Genomic DNA, 19448 nt, shown 5'->3' on the forward strand with positions numbered 1-19448 from the left:
CTCCAGCCAGGTCCGTGCACTTCCCCTGTTCTCTCTTTCTGTCTTGTCCTTCGTTGCTGCTGGTGTCTCCAGCCAGGTCCATGCCACAGCCACTTATCCATCTCTCTCCGACGACACACTAAGATATTTTCGAATGCAGTATCTGTCCATGACAGTAATGGTAGGAGTGACCACCGCACAGTACTTGTGGAGACTAAGTCCCACCTTTACATTGAGGATACCATCCATCGTGTTGTGTGGCACTATCACTGTACTAAATGGGATAGATTTTGAACAGATCTAGCAATGCAAAACTGGGCATCCATGAGGCGCTGTGGGCCATCAGCAGCAGCAGAATTATACTCAACCACAATCTGTAACCTCATGGCCCGGCATATCCCCCACTCTACAATTACCATCAAGCCAGGAGACCAACCCTGGTTCAATGAAGAGTGCAGGAGGGCATGCCAGGAGCAGCACCAGGCATACCTCAAAATGAGGTGTCAACCCGGTGAAACTACAACACAGGACTATCTGCGTGCCAAACTGCGTAAGCAACATGCGATAGACAGAGCTAAGTGATCCCATAACCAACGGATCAGATCTCAGCTCTGCAGTCCTGTCACATCCAGCAGTGAATGGTGGTGGACAATTAAATAACTAACTGGAGGAGGTGGCTCCACAAATATCCCCATCCTCAATGATGGGGGAGCCAAGCACATCAGTGCGAAAGATAAGGCTGAAGCATTTGCAACAATCTTCAGTCAGAAGTGCCGAGTTGATGATCCATCTCGGCCTCCTCCTGAAGTCCCCAGCATCACAGATGCCAGACTTCAGCTAATTCCATTCACTCTGCGTGATATCAAGAAACGACTGAAGGCACTGGATACTGCGAAAGCTATGGGCCCTGACAATATTCCGGCAACAGTACTGAAGACCTGTGCTCCAGAACTTGCCGCGCCCCTAGCCAAACAGGCCAATTACCACCCCATCAGCCTAGTCTCAATCATCAGTGAAGTGATGGAAGGGGTCATCAACAGTGCCATCAAGCCGCACTTGCTTAGCAATAACCTGCACAGTGATGCTCAGTTTGGGATCCGCCAGGGCCACTCAGCTCCCGACCTCATGACAGCCTTGGTTCAAACGTGGACAAAAGGGCTGAACTCAAGAGGTGAGGGGAGAGTGACTGCCCTTGACACAAAGGCAGCATTTGACAGAGTATGGCATCAAGGAGCCCTTGCAAAACTGAGGTCAATGGGAATCGGGGGAAAACCCTCTGCTGACTGGAATCATACCGAGCGCAAAGGAAGATGGTTGTGGTTGTTGGAGGTCAATCATCTGAGCTCCAGGACATCACTGCAGGAGTTCCTCAGGGTAGTGTCCTGGGCCCAACCATCTTCAGCTGATTCATCAATGACCTTCCTTCAATTATAAGGTCAGAAGTGGGGATGTTCGCAGATGATTGCACAATGTTCAGCACCATTCGTGACTCCTCAGATACTGAAGCAGTCTGTGCAGAAATGCAGCAAGACCTGGACAATATCCAGGCTAACATTCGCGCCACACAAGTGCCGGGCAATGATCACCTCCAATAAGAGAGAATCTAACCATCTCCCCTTGACATTCAACGGCGTTACCATCACTGAATCCCCCATTATCAACATCCTAGGGGCTACCATTGACCAGAAACTGAACTGGAGTAGCCATATAAATACCGTGGCTACAATAGCAGGTCAGAGGCTAGGAATCTTGAGACGGGTAACTCACCTCCTGACTCCCCAAAGCGTGTTCACCATTTACAAGGCACAAGTCAGGAGTGTGATGGAATACTCTCCACTTGCCTGGATGAGTGCAGCTCCAACAACACTCAAGAAGCTCAACACCATCCAGGACAAAGCAGTCCGCTTGATTGGCACCCCATCTACAAACATTCACTCCTTCCACCACCAACGCACAGTGGCAGCAGTGTACCATCTACAAGATGCACTGCAGCAATGCACCAAGGCTCCTTAGACAGCACCTTCCAAACCCGCGACCTCTACCAAGGGCAGCAAATACATGGGAACACCACCACCTGCAAGTTCCCTCTAAGTCACACACCATCCTGACTTGGATTTATATCGCCGTTCCTTCACTGTCGCTGGGTCAAAATCCTGGAACTCCCTTCCTAACAGTACTGTGGGTATACCTACCCCAAATGGACTGCAGCGGTTCAAGAACGCAACTCACCACCACCTTCTCAAGGGCAATTAGGAATGGACAATAAATGCTGGCCTGGCCAGCGTCGCCCACATCCCATGAATGAATTTTTTTAAAAAACTAAAAGGGAAATCCTGTTTCACAAATTTATTTGAGTTTTTTGAGGATGTAACTAGTAGGGTAGATAAAGGGAAACTAGAAGATGTCATATATCCTGGATTGCCAAAAGGATCAGTGCTGGGGCCTCAGCTATTTACAATCTATATTAGTGACTTAGATGAACAGACAGGGAGTAATGTATCTAAGTTTGCTGATGATACAAAGGTAGATGGAGAGGTAAGCTTTGGGGAGGACACAGAGGCTGCAAAGAAATATAGACAGGTTAAGTGAGTGGGCAACTAGATGGCAGATGGAATATAATTTAGGGAAGTGTGAAGTTATCACTTTGATCATAAAAACAGAAAAGCAGAACGTTTTTTGAAAAGTAAGTTTTGCTGTTCAAAGAGACTTGGGTGTGTTCATACAAGGAAGCAGAAAGTTAGCATGCAGGTAAAGCAAGCAATTAGAAAGGCAAATGGCATGTTGGCCTTTATTACAAAGGGATTGGAGTACAGGAATAAAGAAGCCTTGCTACAATTGTACAGGGTTTTGGCGAGACCATATCTAGCAGTAGTGTGTACAGTTTTGGTCTCCACATTTAAGGAAGGATATACTTGCATTGGAGGCGGTACAGCGAAGGTTCACTAAATTGGTCCCTGGGATGAGGGGGTTCTCCTGTGATGAGAGGCTGACTAATTTGGGCCTACGTTCTCTGGAGTTTCGAAAAATGAGAGGTGATCTCATTGAAACATGCAAAATTCTGAAGGTGCTGGATAGGACAGACAGAGATTCCACTGGTCGGGGAATTTAAAACATGGGGGCACAGTCTCAAGATAAGGAACTGATCATTTAGGACTGAGATGAGGAGAAATTACTTCACTCAAAGGGTTGTGAACCTTTGGAATTCTCTAGCCAGAGGGTTGTGAATGCTCTATCGGTAAATATATTTCAGGCTGGGATAGACAGTTCTTTGGTCTCTCATGGAATCAAGGATTATGGCGTGTGGGCAGGAAAGTGGAATTGAAGCCCAAGATCAGCCATGACGGTATTGAATGGTGGAGCAGGCCTGATGGGCCAAATGGTCTACTCCTGCTCCCAGTTCTCGTAAATGCACATTAAAAGGACCAATCAAGAGGGGTAGTTCCAGAAAACCGTGTGCATTGTTACTGCACAACAAATATAAACTGCAAATAGGCTGAAAATACTTACTGGTTTGTGGTACTATAAGCCCAGGGTGCAGGTGCAGATGAATGGATGGGAAGGCAGATACCTCACAGCAACTGTCCAGTAACCTGCTTGCTGATCAGCCTGTTCATGCCAGTGAACCAAACATGCTAAATGTGGGACCTAAAGTACCTAACTGCTGCTCCGAGAGGAAAGCTATAATGTAATTCCTACAACCAGTCACGGTAACATCTAACAAACAAATGGGCTGCATAATAGTGTGCAAGCTTAATACCAGCAATTCTTTTCCAGTATCTCAGATACAGTACAATGACAGTAACTGCTTACATATTTTATGACAAACATTTAACAACTTTGCGTCAATAATCTTTTCCCTTTCTAACACAATAAAGCTATGTGTCAAAGGAACAAACAAGTGGCAAAGCATGATGCATGCAGATCAGTTGGGGAAGAAAAGCTGCAGAAAGTAATTTCCATTTTACATCATGTCTCCTCCACATCTACAGAATTCCTACTGCCAGAATAGTGATGCTCTGTTGACTTGGAAGGAACCACAATAACTACAAATACTGATTAAAATGCCAGAGCTGTTATATAACCAACAAATCAGTTGAACTCATCTCTCAGATGGGGTGAAAAATAACTAATATTTCTCGATGTGTGCAACCACCTTGAGGACAGTATTAAATAACCACTGCAGTAAAACCAGTGTGGGGCCTGGGGAAATCTGTCATTTAATTATTTTTAATTAGATTTGGAATTAGCCATCTTACTGAAATATGGTTGAATGCCAATATGAAAGCTCCAAGCACAAAGACTACCTTGTAACATATTCTCAATCTACTTTCAATAAATTCCACCATATAGAAAGAAAACTAAAGATACAAGCTCTGACACAAAATAATCTCGAAATTCTGCATTACCAAAATCATAAAAGTTGTGATTTACAGAGCATTACCACTACTCTTCAGAACAGGGAGCCAGTTCAATTTCTGAAATGCATACCTGAAGCCAGGAAAGGATTAGATATACTGGAAGGTTGCACAGGCTTGGATACCAGAGAATCCAGATTCACCAAAGCTGCATTAGGGCCCAGAAAGGATTCTGGCGTTTTTCGAGCTGCAGTCTGCTTTGATGGAGCCGAGCTAGAAAGCTGAGGATCAAATAAATCTGGACTAATTGAACCACTGGGCTTAGACGTTCCTCCCAACATGTCAGTCTCACCTGAAGTAAAAATTGATGAACATTTAACTCAAAAGTTTAAAAAAAAACTTAAGGCAATTCTATAATGCAAGGGTGCATGCTATCAAATGCGAAGGTAACAGCTTGAATCTTTGTCTTTAGATCCACTGGTCTGTATCATTTCTTGCATATAGTAACCTGAATTAAACAATTTACTGTAGTCTAATACTACATTTTTACTATAATGCTAATAGTTCTCTGCAGGTTATCAATAGTTCTGACAAATACTGCATGCACTGTAAACCACAAGATTAGCACATTTAACCATAAAAATCACAATCTTGCTCAACATCCCCAGCTTTCATATTTAACTTTTGTTTATTGATAACCATTGATCTTGTAAACAATATAATTGGAAAATTGCATAACATACATTCTCCCTTCTTAGTGAGAAATGTCAAAACTTGTTACTGATCTGTTGCAACTACACAGTATTTTGGTTAACCAAGAACTTCAATTTTTCTCAATGCCAATATTAGTTCACATGGAGCAAGGTAAAACGAGGATTTTTGGAGGCTGGTTCTCATTGCTGGCATCAAGAAACAAAATTTTCTCCTTGAACTGTAAGGCATATCTATAAATTCTGTAACCTTCTCCAAAATTTGATACGGCATGGATGATACTGCCTGGACATCTTCACCTGATGATAATGTTAGGAATGCAAAAAATACATTTTCTACTAAAGTTAACAACATTCACACACAGCTGGGGGGCGGGGGCGCCTTTGCATCTACTTTTAGAAAAGATGCAGTGAAATGACTATGCATTAAACTGAAAAATCTGAAAGAAACTTTTAAATTCTGGAATATACAATAGACTTCAAAACATGCGAATTTTCAAATATGTGAGGAAAGAAAATCTGAACTGCCATATTCTGCAGCTTGGATGTGGCAACTTACTGCTTATAGATGGAATATTGGGAACAAATTTCCATCTTTAACACATTCAAAACCTGGCATGTAATGAGCACTTCCTTCAAGTAACACTTCCTAGAATACTTTTTATTTTTGTCATGCTTCTGTCAAGCATATCTTTTATTTAACTAACCACTGGTTGACTCCTCCCACATCTGTCTCCAAGATATGAAGTGTTCTTCACAATGCCACCCACTAAAGTCTGGTAAAGATTAGGCCTCTTGCCCAACCCTCCCTCCTACTGATTATCCTCAGACCTACCCTCCTCCCTCCACCAAGAAAAGTTGAGTTTCTGTGATGGAACAACTTCTTTAAACTGCTCAGCATGCCTTCCCAATAATAGTCTTTTCACACGTCATAAGCCTTGAATGCAAAACTTTTCTGGGAGCTGGATTCCTAATAAAGCCTGGCTCGGCTGTAAAATTAAAACCCGACCCGGGCCCGACCTGACAACAGCCAACCCGAACCCAACCCGAGCCCTTTAATTTTTTTTTTTAAATGCCCGACCCGAAACTAACAATGCTTGAAACAGAAAAAAATCGTAGATTAAAAAGAAAACACTACGAAACAAAACAGCACAGTCCGGTCCGGTCCGACCCTGAATGTTGGACGCAGAATGCAGACCCGACCCGAACCCAACACATGTAGTTGGGTTTGGGCCGGGTAGCCAAGCTTTAATTCCTACAAATGGCTTTCATTACATTGAAGCAGGAGCCACATTTTGGTCAGTAAAAGATCTTGGACTGTAGTTGCTAACTGTATGCCTTGTAAAAACATCATTTTTTGGGAGAAGTGGAGCCAAAATGTAGATAGGTTTGGTCTTACTTTCTCACAGCTTGCTTCTTCCTCAATTCTCTTCCCTGATGGTTCCCTGCTCACAAACCTCATACTGCATTCAATTTTAGTATTCACTTCCTGTTGCTTGTAAATCTTAATAAATGATGCTTACAAGTTCCATAATTACCTCCAAGGACTTGTTCACCTAGCCACCGCCCTATGCCTGCTCACTCCGAGCGCACTCACTACTGCCACAGCCCAGAACTGCTTCCACAACTTCCATATTCTCAATATATCACCCCCAGGTCCCAGACTCCCTTGCCAATTATTCCAAGGCCAATGGTCCCTGCTCAATACCAAACCCTCACACTCCTCCTAGATTACCAGACCTTCTTCCAGGACTACCCAACTGTAATAATCTCCACTTCCCCAACAATGATGCAATCTTGCGAAAACATCTTCCTGTGTATGCTGTATTTGTTTTATAAAAAAAAGGGAAGACATAAAAAAAATCATTGCAAATAGAAAAGGTTTAATAGCAACCACTGTGCTGGATTTACAATTTCCACGAAAATATTAACCTGCATTTTTTTTTTAAATAGATGAAAATACTATGCTTCCTGTTAATTGGATGTACACATATGTCTTATTCAAAAGGAACATAATTTGGATTTTACTGAGTTCATGAGGAGCAGACAGATGAGCCAGGTTCGAAGGATACTAAAGGTAACTCTGGGTCAAAATTGATAATTGTTCTCTCTCAAAAATTATAAGAACCCAGCATAAATGATGAAAGGCCAGAACTGGACTACTGTGTACCATGTATTTTCAGGTCATATGAAAATATAATCCTTTCACCGAAACTGGAGTGACTCCCCCATGGCTCCTGAATTAGTGATTTAAGTAAGGAACATAGATTTTAAAAAGTTGATTAAAAAAAATACTAAATTTTGTTTAAAAAAAAAGGGTGGCAATGAATTTCAGGCTGCGCTTTAATCCTGGGCTTCTGACTTTTGGAAACTACTTAATGTTACAATTTTATTTTGACAATTATAAGCATTTCAGTAAATTACAGCTTTGGGCGGGGCTTCTCAGTCGGCGGCAGAAGCCGTTCACACTCTGTGAACCCATCTTCGCCTGGCCTGGGGATCCGATCGTATTTTGCGGTTCTTCAGCCTTTAACTGGTCGGAGGTGGAACTTCCACCCGCTTGAGGAAGGAAGTCCCGCCTAATGCAGCTGCCAGCCAGAGGGCCGGCAGCTCTCTGTCCCAGCAGCGTCACTGGGAGCGGTGGCCACTACTGGGACTGCAGCCCAGACAGTGGGATGCTGTTGTTGGGGAGCCCGGAGAACAAAAGTAAGTTTTTGGTGCCTTGTCGGGGGTGATCGGTCGGGCAAGGGTGGTCGATTGGGGCGATGGAGAGGGGGCGCATGTTAGGGGTGGTTGGAGCAGTGGGGGTGGCCCTCCATCGGGCACAGGGTGCCTGATCCTGAAGCACCACCCCACCACCAAGTCGTCAGAGAGCTGCCTGCTTTTGTCAGGCGGCTTCTCTCGGGCCTGGGCCGCCCGACCAGCCACTGATAAATCCCCGTGGCGGCGGGCGGAAGCCCTTAAGTGGCCACTTAAGGGCCTTGATTGGCCTGGGGCGGGCCGGCAGTTTGTCAGTGCCGCCACCCTGTGTAAAGTGGTGGCGGGAGTGGGTCGGGAAGGGCTCCCCCGAGCCTCCTGCTCCAATTTATGCCCCTGGCACCTTCCCGCTCTTTGGGGGGGCATAAAATTCCAGCCTTGGAAATTATTACCGACCATCTAGGAGTGTAAAATGAATGTTCAACAGCAACTCTCAAATAAGGAGCACAAAATAACTCAAACACTGCAGCTGCAAGTCTGTGCAGGTCTCCTTTACTTGAGGGATTAAATACATATTCAAAGGGGTCCCACTGAGTATTTTGTAGTCAAGCGTGTGTCTAAATCAACAAATAACAGCATATACTTGGAGGAAAATGTATTGGAAATGACATGTTTGAGACGCCTTCCGCATGAATATGTTAATGCCAGCTGAAGTCTCTGGTAATAGAACCATTACATAGAAACCATTAAAGTTACACCTAGCCAGGTTACATGGCTACCATGCTGAAACATGAAGAAACAGCATCAAGAGGGAAAATGACACTGGAGCCATAGGTAAACAAAATAAACATTTCATTACCTGTTTTTTTTGATGAAGCGCGAAGATCCTCAAAATCAGCAAAGTCATCCTTTACTGCACCATTTAATGTGCTGAATGGGTCAAAAGTTGTACTGCCTGCAATGCGGGTGAGGAGTGATAAAGGGAAATCACAGTAAATTATACTTTAAGATTTACTTCAAATTGCTATTCATTTAAGACAACTTTATTATTATGCAGCATCAGTACCTTATTGGTATTTAGGTCATGATTAACAAATTACACAGCTCAATTCTAAGAAGCAACAATTAGAATACTAGTAAAAGGCAAGCATGCCAAAGTCTAACAGGATTCACATCCGTAGTTACTTTTTTATAAAATATAAAATATAGCTTTCATTTAAGAGTGCAATGTAATTGACAAAGAACGCAGTACAAAGTTTTGCTGTCAATTGTCCAATAGCCAAGCAACAACATTTAATTTTAAAATTTAAGGGGGTAAATTAAAGGCATGTCATGGCAGGGCAGCTCAGCAGCGTGGAGTGCTCCGTCTGTGCATTGTGGGAAATCAGGGGCACTTCCAGTGTCCAGGGCAAACATGTGTGCAGGAAGCATCTCCAGCTGCAGTTACTCGAAATCCGCATTTTGGATCTGGAGTGGCGGCTGGGGACACTGTGGAGCATCCGGGAGGCTGAGATCATCGTGGATAGCACGTACAGGGAGGTGGTCACACAGCAGGTAAAGACTGCGCAGGCAGAAAGGGAATGGGTGACCGCCAAGTACAGAAGAACAAGGCAGGTAGTGCAGGAGTCCCCTGGGTCCATTTCCCCAGTAGATTTTCTGCTTTGGTTACTGTTGGGGGAGACAACTTCTCAGGGAAATGCAGCAAGAGCCAGGTCTGTGGCACCACGGGTGGCTCAGCTTCACAGGTGGGGAGGAAAGAGGGTGGGAGAGCTATAGTGATAGGGGATTCTATCATAAGGGGTACAGAGAGGCAAACAGAGAGGTTTCTGTGGCCGCAAACATGACTCCAACATGGTATGTTGCCTCCCTGGTGCTCGGGTCAAGGATGTCACAGAGCGGCTGCAGGACATTCTGAAGGGGGAGGGCAAACAGTGAGAGGTCGTGGTTCACATTGGTACCAACGACATCGGTAAAGAAAGGGATGAGGTCCTGCAACAAGAATTTAGGGAGCTAGGTAGCAGATCAAAAAGGAGGACATCAAATGTTGTAATCTCTGGATTACTCCTGGTGCCACGTACTAGTGAGTATAGGTATATAGGAGGATAGAGCAGTAGAATGGGTGGCTGAAGAGATGGTGCAGGAGGGAGGGCTTTAGATTCCTGGATCACTGGGTTTGTTTCTGAAGATGGGACCTGTACAAGTTGGACGGGTTGAACCTGAACATTTTTGCTGGGAGTTTTGCTAGTGCTGTTGGGCGTTGGGGTTTAAACTAATTTGGCAGGGGGATGGGATATAGAGTGGAGGTACTGTAGCGGGTGATGTACAGCCAAATATAGAAGAGAAACTAAGTCAGTCTGGAAGGCAGAGCAAATATAGACCTGTTAAGGCACAAGCAAATAATGCAAGGCTGGACTACATCTATTTTAAAGCAAGGCGTCTTACTAGCAAGGCAGATGAATTGAGGGCGTTGATTAACACATGGGGATATGACATTATTGCTATCACAGAGACGTGGTTGAGGGAAAGGCAGGACTGGCAGCTCAATATTCCAGGGTATAGAATCTTCAGGCGTGAACGGGAAAGCTGGGGGGGGGTGTAAAAAGAGGTGCTATTGCACTATTGTTGAAGGAGTCAATTACGACAGTAAGGAGGGATGATATCTTAGGAGGTTCCTGAAATGAGGCCATATGGGTAGAACTTACAAACTACAAAGGGGGCAGTCACTTGGCTGGGAGTGTACTAGCTCCGACCGACCGAACAAACAAACAAACAAAGTCAGGGAAAGATAGTGGAACAGATATGTAGGAAAATCTGAGGTGTAAAAATAATAGGGCAATATTAGTAGAGGACTTCAACTTCCCTAATATTAACTGGGATAGTCTTAGTGCAAAAAGCTTAAAAGGGGGCAGAATTCTTAAAATGCATACAGGAGAGCTTTTTGAGCCAGCACGTTGAAAGTCCTACAAGAGAAGGGGTAGTACTGGACCTAATCATAGGGAATGAAGCCAGACAAGTGGTAGAAGTGTCAATGGGGGAGCATTTTCAGGATAGTGACCATAACTCTAAGATTTAAGGTAGTGATGTAAAAGGACAAAGATGGACTGGAAGTAAAGGTACTGAATTGGGGGAAGGCAGATTTCAATATGATAAAACAGGATCTGGCCAAAGTGGATTGGGAGCAGCTACTTGTAGGGAAGTCTACATCAGACCAGTGGGAGTCATTCAAAAAAGGAAATAGTGAGAGTTCAGGGTCAACATGTTCCCGTAAAGGTGAAGGGTAGGACCAACAGGTCCAGGGAACCCTGGATGTCAAGGGATATAGAGGATTGGATGAGGAAACAAAAAAAAGAGGCTTATGGCAGATTCAGAGGGCTGAAAACAGCGGAGGCCCTAGATGAGAACCAACACGAGGGAAAAACATACTTGACCTCGTCCTCACCAATCTGCCTGCCGCAGTATTTCTGTCCATGACCGTATTGGTAGGAGTGACCACTGCACAGTACTTGTGGAGACGAAGACCCACCTTCACATTGGGTTTTCTCCGGGTGCTCCGGTTTCCTCCCACAAGCCAAAAGACTTGCAGGTTGATAGGTAAATTGGCCATTATAAATTGTCACTAGTATAGGTAGGTGGTAGAAATATAGGGACAGGTGGGGATGTTTGGTAGGAATATGGGATTAGTGTAGGATTAGTATAAATGGGTGGTTGATGTTCGGCACAGACTCGGTGGGCCGAAGGGCCTGTTTCAGTGCTGTATCTCTAATCTAAAAAAATACCGTCCATCGTGTTGTGTGGCACTATCACTGTGCTAAATGGGATAGATTTCGAACAGATCTAGCAATGCAAAACTAGGCATCCATGAGGCGCTGTGGGCCATCAGCAGCAGCAGAATTGTACTCATCCACAATCTGTAACCTCATGGCCCAGCATATCCCCCACTCTACTATTACCATAAATCCAGGAGACCAACCCTGGTTCAATGAAGAGTGCAGGAGGGCATGCCAGGAGCAGCACCAGGCATACCTCAAAATGAGGTGTCAACCTGGTGAAGCTACAACACAAGACTACTTGCATGCCAAACTGCGTAAGCAGCATGCGATAGACAGGGCTAAGCGATCCCATAACCAACAGATCAGATCTAAGCTCTGCAGTCCTGCCACATCCAGCCATGAATGGTGGTGGACAATTAAACAACAAACTGGAGGAGGTGGCTCCACAAATATACCCACCCTCAATGATGGGGGAGCCAAGCACATCAGTGCGAAAGATAAGGCAGAAGCATTTGCAACAATCTTCAGCCAGAAGTGCAGAGTTAATGATCCATCTTGGCCTCCTCCTGAAGTCCCCAGCATCACAGATGCCAGACTTCAGCCAATTTGATTCACTCCGCGTGATATCAAGAAACGACTAAAGGCACTGGATACTGCAAAAGCTATGGGCCCTGACAATATTCCGGCAATAGTACTGAAGACCTGTGCTCCAGAACTTGCCGCGCCCCTAGCCAAGCTGTTCCAGTACAGCTACAACACTGGCATCTACCCTGCAATGTGGAAAACTGCCCAGGTATGTCCTGTACACAAAAAGCAGGACAAGTCCAACCTGGCAAATTACCGCCCCATCAGCCTACTCTTCAGCATCAATAAAGTGATGGAAGGTGTCATCAACAGTGCTATCAAGCAGCACTTACTTAGCAATAACCTGCTCAGTGATGCTCAGTTTGGGTTCCACCAGGGCCACTCAGCTCCTGACCTCATTACAGCCTTGGTTCAAACATGGACAAAAGGGCTAAACTCAAGAGGAGGTGAGAGAGACTGCCCTTGAATCAAGGCAGTATTTGACAGAGTATGGCATCAAGGAGCCCTAGCGAAACTGAGGTCAGCGGGAATCAAGGGGAAAACCCTCTGCTGGCTGGAGTCATACCTAGCGCAAAGGAAGATGGTTGTGGTTGTTGAAGGTCAATCATCTGAGCTCCAGGACATCACTGCAGGAGTTCCTCAGGGTAGTGTCCTAGGCCCAACCATCTTCAGCTGCTTCATCAATGACCTTCCTTCAATCATAAGGTCAGAAGTGGGGATGTTCGCTGTTGATTGCACAATGTTCAGCATCATTCGTGACTCCTCAGATACTGAAGCAGTCCATGTAGAAATGCAGCAAGACCTGGACAATATCCAGGCTTGGGCTGATAAGTGGCAAGTAACATTCGCGCCACACAAGTGCCAGGCAATGACCACCTCCAATAAGAGAGAATCTAACCATCTCCCCTTGACATTCAATGGCGTTACCATCACTGAATCCCCCACAGTCAACATCCTAGGGGCTACCATTGACCAGAAACTGAACTGGAGTACCCAGATAGATACCGTGTCTACAATAGCAGGTCAGAGGCTAGGAATCCTGAGGCGAGTAACTCACCTCCTGACTGCCCAAAGCCTGTCCACCATCTACAAGGCAGAAGTCAGGAGTGTGATGGAATACTCTCCACTTGTTTGGATGGATGCAGCTCCAGCAACACTCAAGAAGCTCGGCACCATCCAGGGCAAAGCAGCCCGCTTGATTGGCACCCCATCTACAAACATTCACTCCCTCCACCATCGACGCACAGTGGCAGCTGTGTGTACCATCTACAAGATGCACTGCAGCAATGCACTAAGGCTCCTTAGACAGCACCTTCCAAATCCGTGAACTCTACCAACTAGAAGGTCAAGGGCAGAAATGCATGGGAACACCACCACCTGCAAGTTCCCCTCCAAGTCACACACCATCCTGACTTGGAACTATAATCGCCATTCCTTCACTGTTGCTGGGTCAAAATCCTGGAACTCCCTTCCAAACAGCACTGTGGGTCTACCTACCCCAAATGGACTGCAGCGGTTCAAGGCAGCAGCTCACCACTACCTTCTCAAGGGCAATTAGGGATGGGCAATAAATGCTGGCATAGCCAGTGATGCCCACATCCCATGAATGAATAAAAAAAATATGGAAAGTGTAGGGGGTACTTAAAAAAGTAATTAGGAAAGTGAAGAGGGGGCATGAAAAAACACTGGCAGGCAAGATAAAGGAAACACCCAAGGAGTCTTATAAGTATATTAAGGGCAAGAGGATAATCAAGGAAAGAGTAGGGCCCATTAGGGACCAAAGTGGCGTGTGTGGGGAGCCGGAGGACGTAGGTGAGGTTTTAAATGGTTACTTTTCATTTGTGTTCACTGTGGAGAAGGAGGATGTAGGTGTAGAGATCAGGGAGGGGGATGGTGATATACTTGAACAAATTAGCATTGAAAAGGAGGAGGCATTAGCGGTTTTAGCAGGCTTAAAAAGTGGATAAATCCCCAGACCCAGATGAGATGTATCCCAGGCTATGTGAGGCAAGAGAGGAGATAGCAGCGGTTCTGACACAAATTTTCAAATCCTCTCTGGCCACAGGAGAGGTGCCAGACGACTGGAGGACAGCGCATACGGTACCATTATTCAAGAAGGGTAACAGGGATAAACCAGGTAATTACAGGCTGGTGAGTCCAACATCAGTGGTAGGGAAACTACTGGAAAAAAATTGAGGGACAGGATTAATCTCCACTTGGAGAGGCAAGGATTAATCAAGATAGTCAGCATAGCTTTGTCAGGGGGAGATTGTGTCTAAAAAACTTGATTGAATTTTTCGAGGCGATGACTAGATGTGTAGATGAGGGTAAAGCAGTTGATGTAGTCTACATGGACTTCAGTAAGGTTTTTGATAAGATCCCACATGGGAGATTGGTTAAGAAGACAAGAGCCCATGGGATCCAGGGCAATTTGGCAAACTGGATCCAAAATTGGCTTAGTGGCAGGAAGCAGAGGGTGATGGTCAAGGGTTGTTTTTGTGAGTGGAAGCCTGTGACCATTGGTGTACCGCAGGGATCAGTACTGGGAGCCGTGCTGTTTGTAGCGTACATTAATGATTTAGATGTGAATATAGGAGGTATGATCAGCAAGTTTGCAGATGACACGAAAATTGGTGATGTCGTAAATAATGAGGAGGAAAGCCTTAGATTACAGGACGATATAGATGGGCTGGTAAGATGGGCAGAGCAGTGGCAAATGGAATTTAATCCTGAGAAGTGTGAGGTGAAGCATTTTGGGAGGACTAACAAGGCAAGGGAACAGATAATGGATGGTACGACCTAGGAAGTAAAAGCCTGCTCAGGTCGGGAAAAAGAACCCCACCCGAACCTGACCGAACCACAGTGGACCCGAGCCCGACCCGGCCTGAGCTCCTCAGATTTTGCCCCAAGCCCGACCCAACCATCCCTTTACTTACCTTCCTGACACCGAACCTGCAGCGCATGCGTGATGACGTCATAGTGCTGTCACTTGCTCACTGCACAGACTCAGTTTCGTCCTGGACACCCAGCTCAGCTAAGTTATTTTAATTTCAATACTTATCAGCAGAGCACTTACTGTGTCTCCCCACCCGGCCCGACCCGAGCCCGAAAGCCGGACCCGGAAGAGGGGCCTGGCCTGACCCCGACATGTCGTCGGGTTCGGGTCGGGTAGCAGGCCTTTACTGGGAAGTACAGAGGATCAGAGGGACCTTGGTGTACTTGTCCATAGATCACTGAAGGTAGCAGCACAGATAGATAAGGTGGTTAGGAAGGCATATGGGATACTTGCCTTTATTAGCCGAGGCATAGAATATAAAAAAAGAGGAAGGAGGTTATGATGGAGCTGCATAAAACGCTAGTTAGGCCACAGCTGGAGTACAGTGTACAGTTTTGGTTGCCACACTATAGGAAGGATGGAGAGGTAGAGGAGATTCACCAGGATGTTGCCTGGGCTGGAGCATTTCAGCTATTAAGAGAGACTGGATAGGCTAGGGTTGTTAGACCAGAGAAGGCTGAGGGGGGACCCAATAGAGGTATACAAAATTATAAGGGGCATAGATAGGGTACATAAGAAGAAACCTTTTCCCCATAGTGGAGGTGTCAATAACCAGGGGGCATAGATTTCAGGTAAAGGGCAGGAGGTTTAGAGGGGATTTGAGGAAAGAATTTTTCACCCAGAGGGTGGCTGGAATCTGGAACACACTGCCTGAAGGGGTGGTAGAGGCAGGAATCCTCACAACATTTAAGTATTTAGATGAGCACTTGAAACGCCACAGCATACAAGGCTACGGGCTAAGTGCTGGAAAATGGGATTAGAATAGATATGTGATTGATGGCTGGCATAGACATGATGGGCCTGTTTCTGTGCTGTATAACTCTGACTCTATAACAGAACAGATTTGCTTGAAATTTTTGTGCTTTATTTGTAGCCCTGCAAGCCAAAATCTACCATCCTAGAACTACTTAGATTTGAATACAGCACCAGGTAAATCAAGTTAAAGCAGAGGCAGTAATGACGTTCCATCCTTAGAAGTCTTTGGTTCGCTTTGTAAATAAGATCAGCCGATATTTACTAAATGTTCCAGCTACATCTATCAGAATATCAGTACGGCATCAGATTTTAAAAAAAAATATTGACAGGCTTTTGAATTCATGCAGGTTGAATGCTATCTTAACAAGGTGCATCAATTTGTGCAGCTAGGATTGAACTGAAATATGAAGTTCATTGGATGTATGCCATTAAACCGTGGATCTACAGATAAACCTACAGCTGATTTGACTTTAAGAAGTCATGGTGAAATGACAAATGCCAACATTTTTCAATTCGTAATATTTCCATGAAAAATCAATGTTTAAAAAAAACATTAAAAATTTCAATTTGGTAGAATGGGCTATATGATAGGGTTGTATATTGCCCTTTCACTTCTGGGCATGGACTTAATTTTGCCCAGATGGATGCAATGGAATTCAATTTTCACTTAATGTTACAAACAGCAAAAATAAACGATTTAAGGCTATATCCTCTATGTCCAATGGGCATTAAAAAAGCTGCTCATAATTCAGCACTAACTAATACTGTATCAACTTTCTCTGAGATAATTCAAAGGTTGATAATGTTGGGAGAAAAAAAAACACTGGTGTAGTCGAGAATATCTTCTGATGATGATGTGAGACAACTTCTAAGACCTTTGCTATGCATATTCGTGTATTATGCCTATACTTGGAGTGCATCATACTGACAATATCGGTGGCAAACTGGAAAATTACACTTTCACCGCCACAGGGCTCAATAAGCTTACCAGAAATAGAATCAGCTGAAGGACCTGGTCCCCAGGGGTCAGCTGAAGACTTCAGAACAGCAGAGGTTGTCTGTGAAGAAGTCCATGGGTCTACACTTTTAGGAAGTGTTTGTGTAGCAGATAAAGTAGAAGCACCCCAAGGATCAACAGCAGCAGTCGGTTTGGTATCTAGAACCAAACAAAATAAAAACCTTGGTTCGATCTGAAAAAAATGCACTTTTTCCAAATGCACATTTCAGCTAAGAATAAGATAACCAGATGTGGCTTTAGACTCCTATCCAGTTACAACATAAACTGATATTTGAGCTTGGTTACTACAATGGGTGAATATTACCAGCTCTTGGTCAGGTACTAGCAGAAAAATATTACCACCTAAAAATAAGACTCAAGTAACTATTTCAAAAACTATATTTCAAAAGAAATCTGGCACTATTGAATTATTAAATACTTCACTGGTAAGTTTACATACCATGGCACTTCCTACAGAATAACTCTGACCACACACAAAGGAAATTGCTCTCGGTTTTTTATTGACTGATTGTTCATGTTATAAGTTTTATTTAGAGATACAGCACTGAAACAGGCCCTTCGGCCCACCGAGTCTGTGCCGACCAACAACCCTACAGTAATCCCATATTCCCTCCCTACACTAGGGGCAATTTACAACGGCCAATTTACCTATCACCTGCAAGTCTTTGGATGTGGGAGGAAACCGGAGCACCCGGCGAAAACCCACGCAGACACAGGGAGAACTTGCAAACTCCGCACAGGCAGTACCCAGAATCGAACCTGGGTCCCTGGAGCTGTGAGGCTGCAGTGCTAACCACTGCGCCGCCCAACTTGTACTCTAGCTGCTTGATAGTTGAAGAAGATATTTAGATGTCTCTACAGCTTCAATTTATTTAATTCAAGTTGATGCATTTCATAATCAGTAAACTGCCATTTTATGATGAAATTTTGTGTACTGATAACATTCAAAGTATTCAATAATTTGAATCAACATAATACAGCAAAGTGGGAATTTAGTTCTTAAAATGTAAATTAGCAGGTAAATTAAATTCCAAAAGGACCCTGCAACGTTATCACAATTTACAAATGCAAACAGCACTTTCACTGTACATGTAATCTTACCAATGGATTGCCATGGGTCTGATGCTACTGGGCTGCCTGCTTCTCTCCATGGATCATGTCTTACTATAGGAACTGCTCGGATAGATATTCCCCAAAATTCAGTTTTTTGTGCTGCTGCAGCTGGTAAGGGATCCATGAGGGTAACCATGGATGCCTGTTGTGTAATTGGGAGGAGGGTAGGAAAGAAAAAAGTTATTAGTCAGAAATACAAGAAGAAAAGTTACTGTGAAACAAAAACATATTCTGACCTGGGATGCTTTCAGGCTGATACATCATTCAAAGCAATTTTCATATTTTCTGACGTCCAAATTGGAGCATATTTTTAAAAAGTGCGTCCTCTGTATCTGTAACATTCTATCATTTAAAGTTATATAATTCATACTCTCAGGGCCTGATTTTAAACACACTCAAAACCATTCACAGAATTAAAATCAGGCCCTTACTTTCAAAACTGAAAAATTATTGAGCAATAGTTTTTTTTTTGAAAGGGCGCAGACTGATATTTATTATTTCCTGTATCATCCACAAGTGAAAGGGTGGGCAGGCAAACTTCTCCCAATGTCTCTTTCACATGGCTGCTGGAGCTGTGCAAGGAGGGCCAATGATTGACACTTGCTTTCTATGGCAAAGTGCTCAACTTCTGATTCTCACCTCCCACAACAGCATGACGAACAAATAAATCAGCAAATGGGAGATTGATACAAACCAGTGTTCCAATACTCCATGGTACAATACCAATCAATATCCTGGTCTAGTAGTTGGTTAGGTTTTTTTTTAAAAACCTTACATTTGGAGTAGGTTACGACCTCTATCAAGTAATTAAGGTTTATATGGGCGGCACAGTGGCGCAGTGGTTAGCACCGCAGCCTCACAGCTCCAGCGACCCGGGTCCAATTCTGGGTACTGCCTGTGTGGAGTTTGCAAGTTCTCCCTGTGTTTGCGTGGGTTTCCTCCGGGTGCTCCGGTTTCCTCCCACATGCCAAAGACTTGCAGGTTGATAGGTAAATTGGCCATTATAAATTGCCCCTAGTATAGGTAGGTGGTAGGGAATATAGGGACAGGTAGGAATATGGGATTAGTGTAGGATTAGTATAAATCGGTGGTTGATGGTCGGCACAGACTCGGTGGGCCGAAGGGCCTGTTTCAGTGCTGTATCTCTAAACTATTCATCAGTCCCCACATAAATAGTGGCAACTCTGACAGAGGAACAGCATAAACAAAAAGAACACACTAGTACTGCTAGAGGAGTGATACAGTCGTTGAAAAATTATTGAATTATTCCACTACAAAAATATGTTTGGTAACTAAAGTTTTTAAAGTAGGTCATTAAAAAACTAGATACTCTTTAAATGATTGCCAAGTTAAATCCCCCTCTTCCCAACATAGTCATCTTAAAATATTTCCCTTAATTTGACAACAAAC

The 19448-nt window shown here is 44.3% G+C and overlaps 1 protein-coding gene across 6 annotated transcripts in view; it reads right to left on the reverse strand.

The window, feature by feature from the left end:
- The window catches only part of epn2 (epsin 2), a 66633-nt gene that overhangs the window by 13658 nt on the left and 33527 nt on the right, over positions 1–19448 (reverse strand). For 5 of the 6 annotated variants that reach the window (XM_068056500.1, XM_068056502.1, XM_068056503.1 and 2 more), the window contains 4 exons: positions 18027–18180; positions 16896–17063; positions 8601–8696; positions 4468–4686 (listed from right to left, as the gene is read on the reverse strand). In XM_068056500.1, the coding sequence (XP_067912601.1) occupies positions 4468–4686; positions 8601–8696; positions 16896–17063; positions 18027–18180 (637 nt within the window). The remainder of the gene's footprint in view (positions 1–4467; positions 4687–8600; positions 8697–16895; positions 17064–18026; positions 18181–19448) is intronic. The other variant, XM_068056506.1, reaches the window with a different exon arrangement.

The sequence above is a fragment of the Heterodontus francisci genome, chromosome 24 (genome assembly GCF_036365525.1).
Source record: "Heterodontus francisci isolate sHetFra1 chromosome 24, sHetFra1.hap1, whole genome shotgun sequence".
In the NCBI taxonomy this organism is placed as follows: domain Eukaryota; kingdom Metazoa; phylum Chordata; class Chondrichthyes; order Heterodontiformes; family Heterodontidae; genus Heterodontus; species Heterodontus francisci.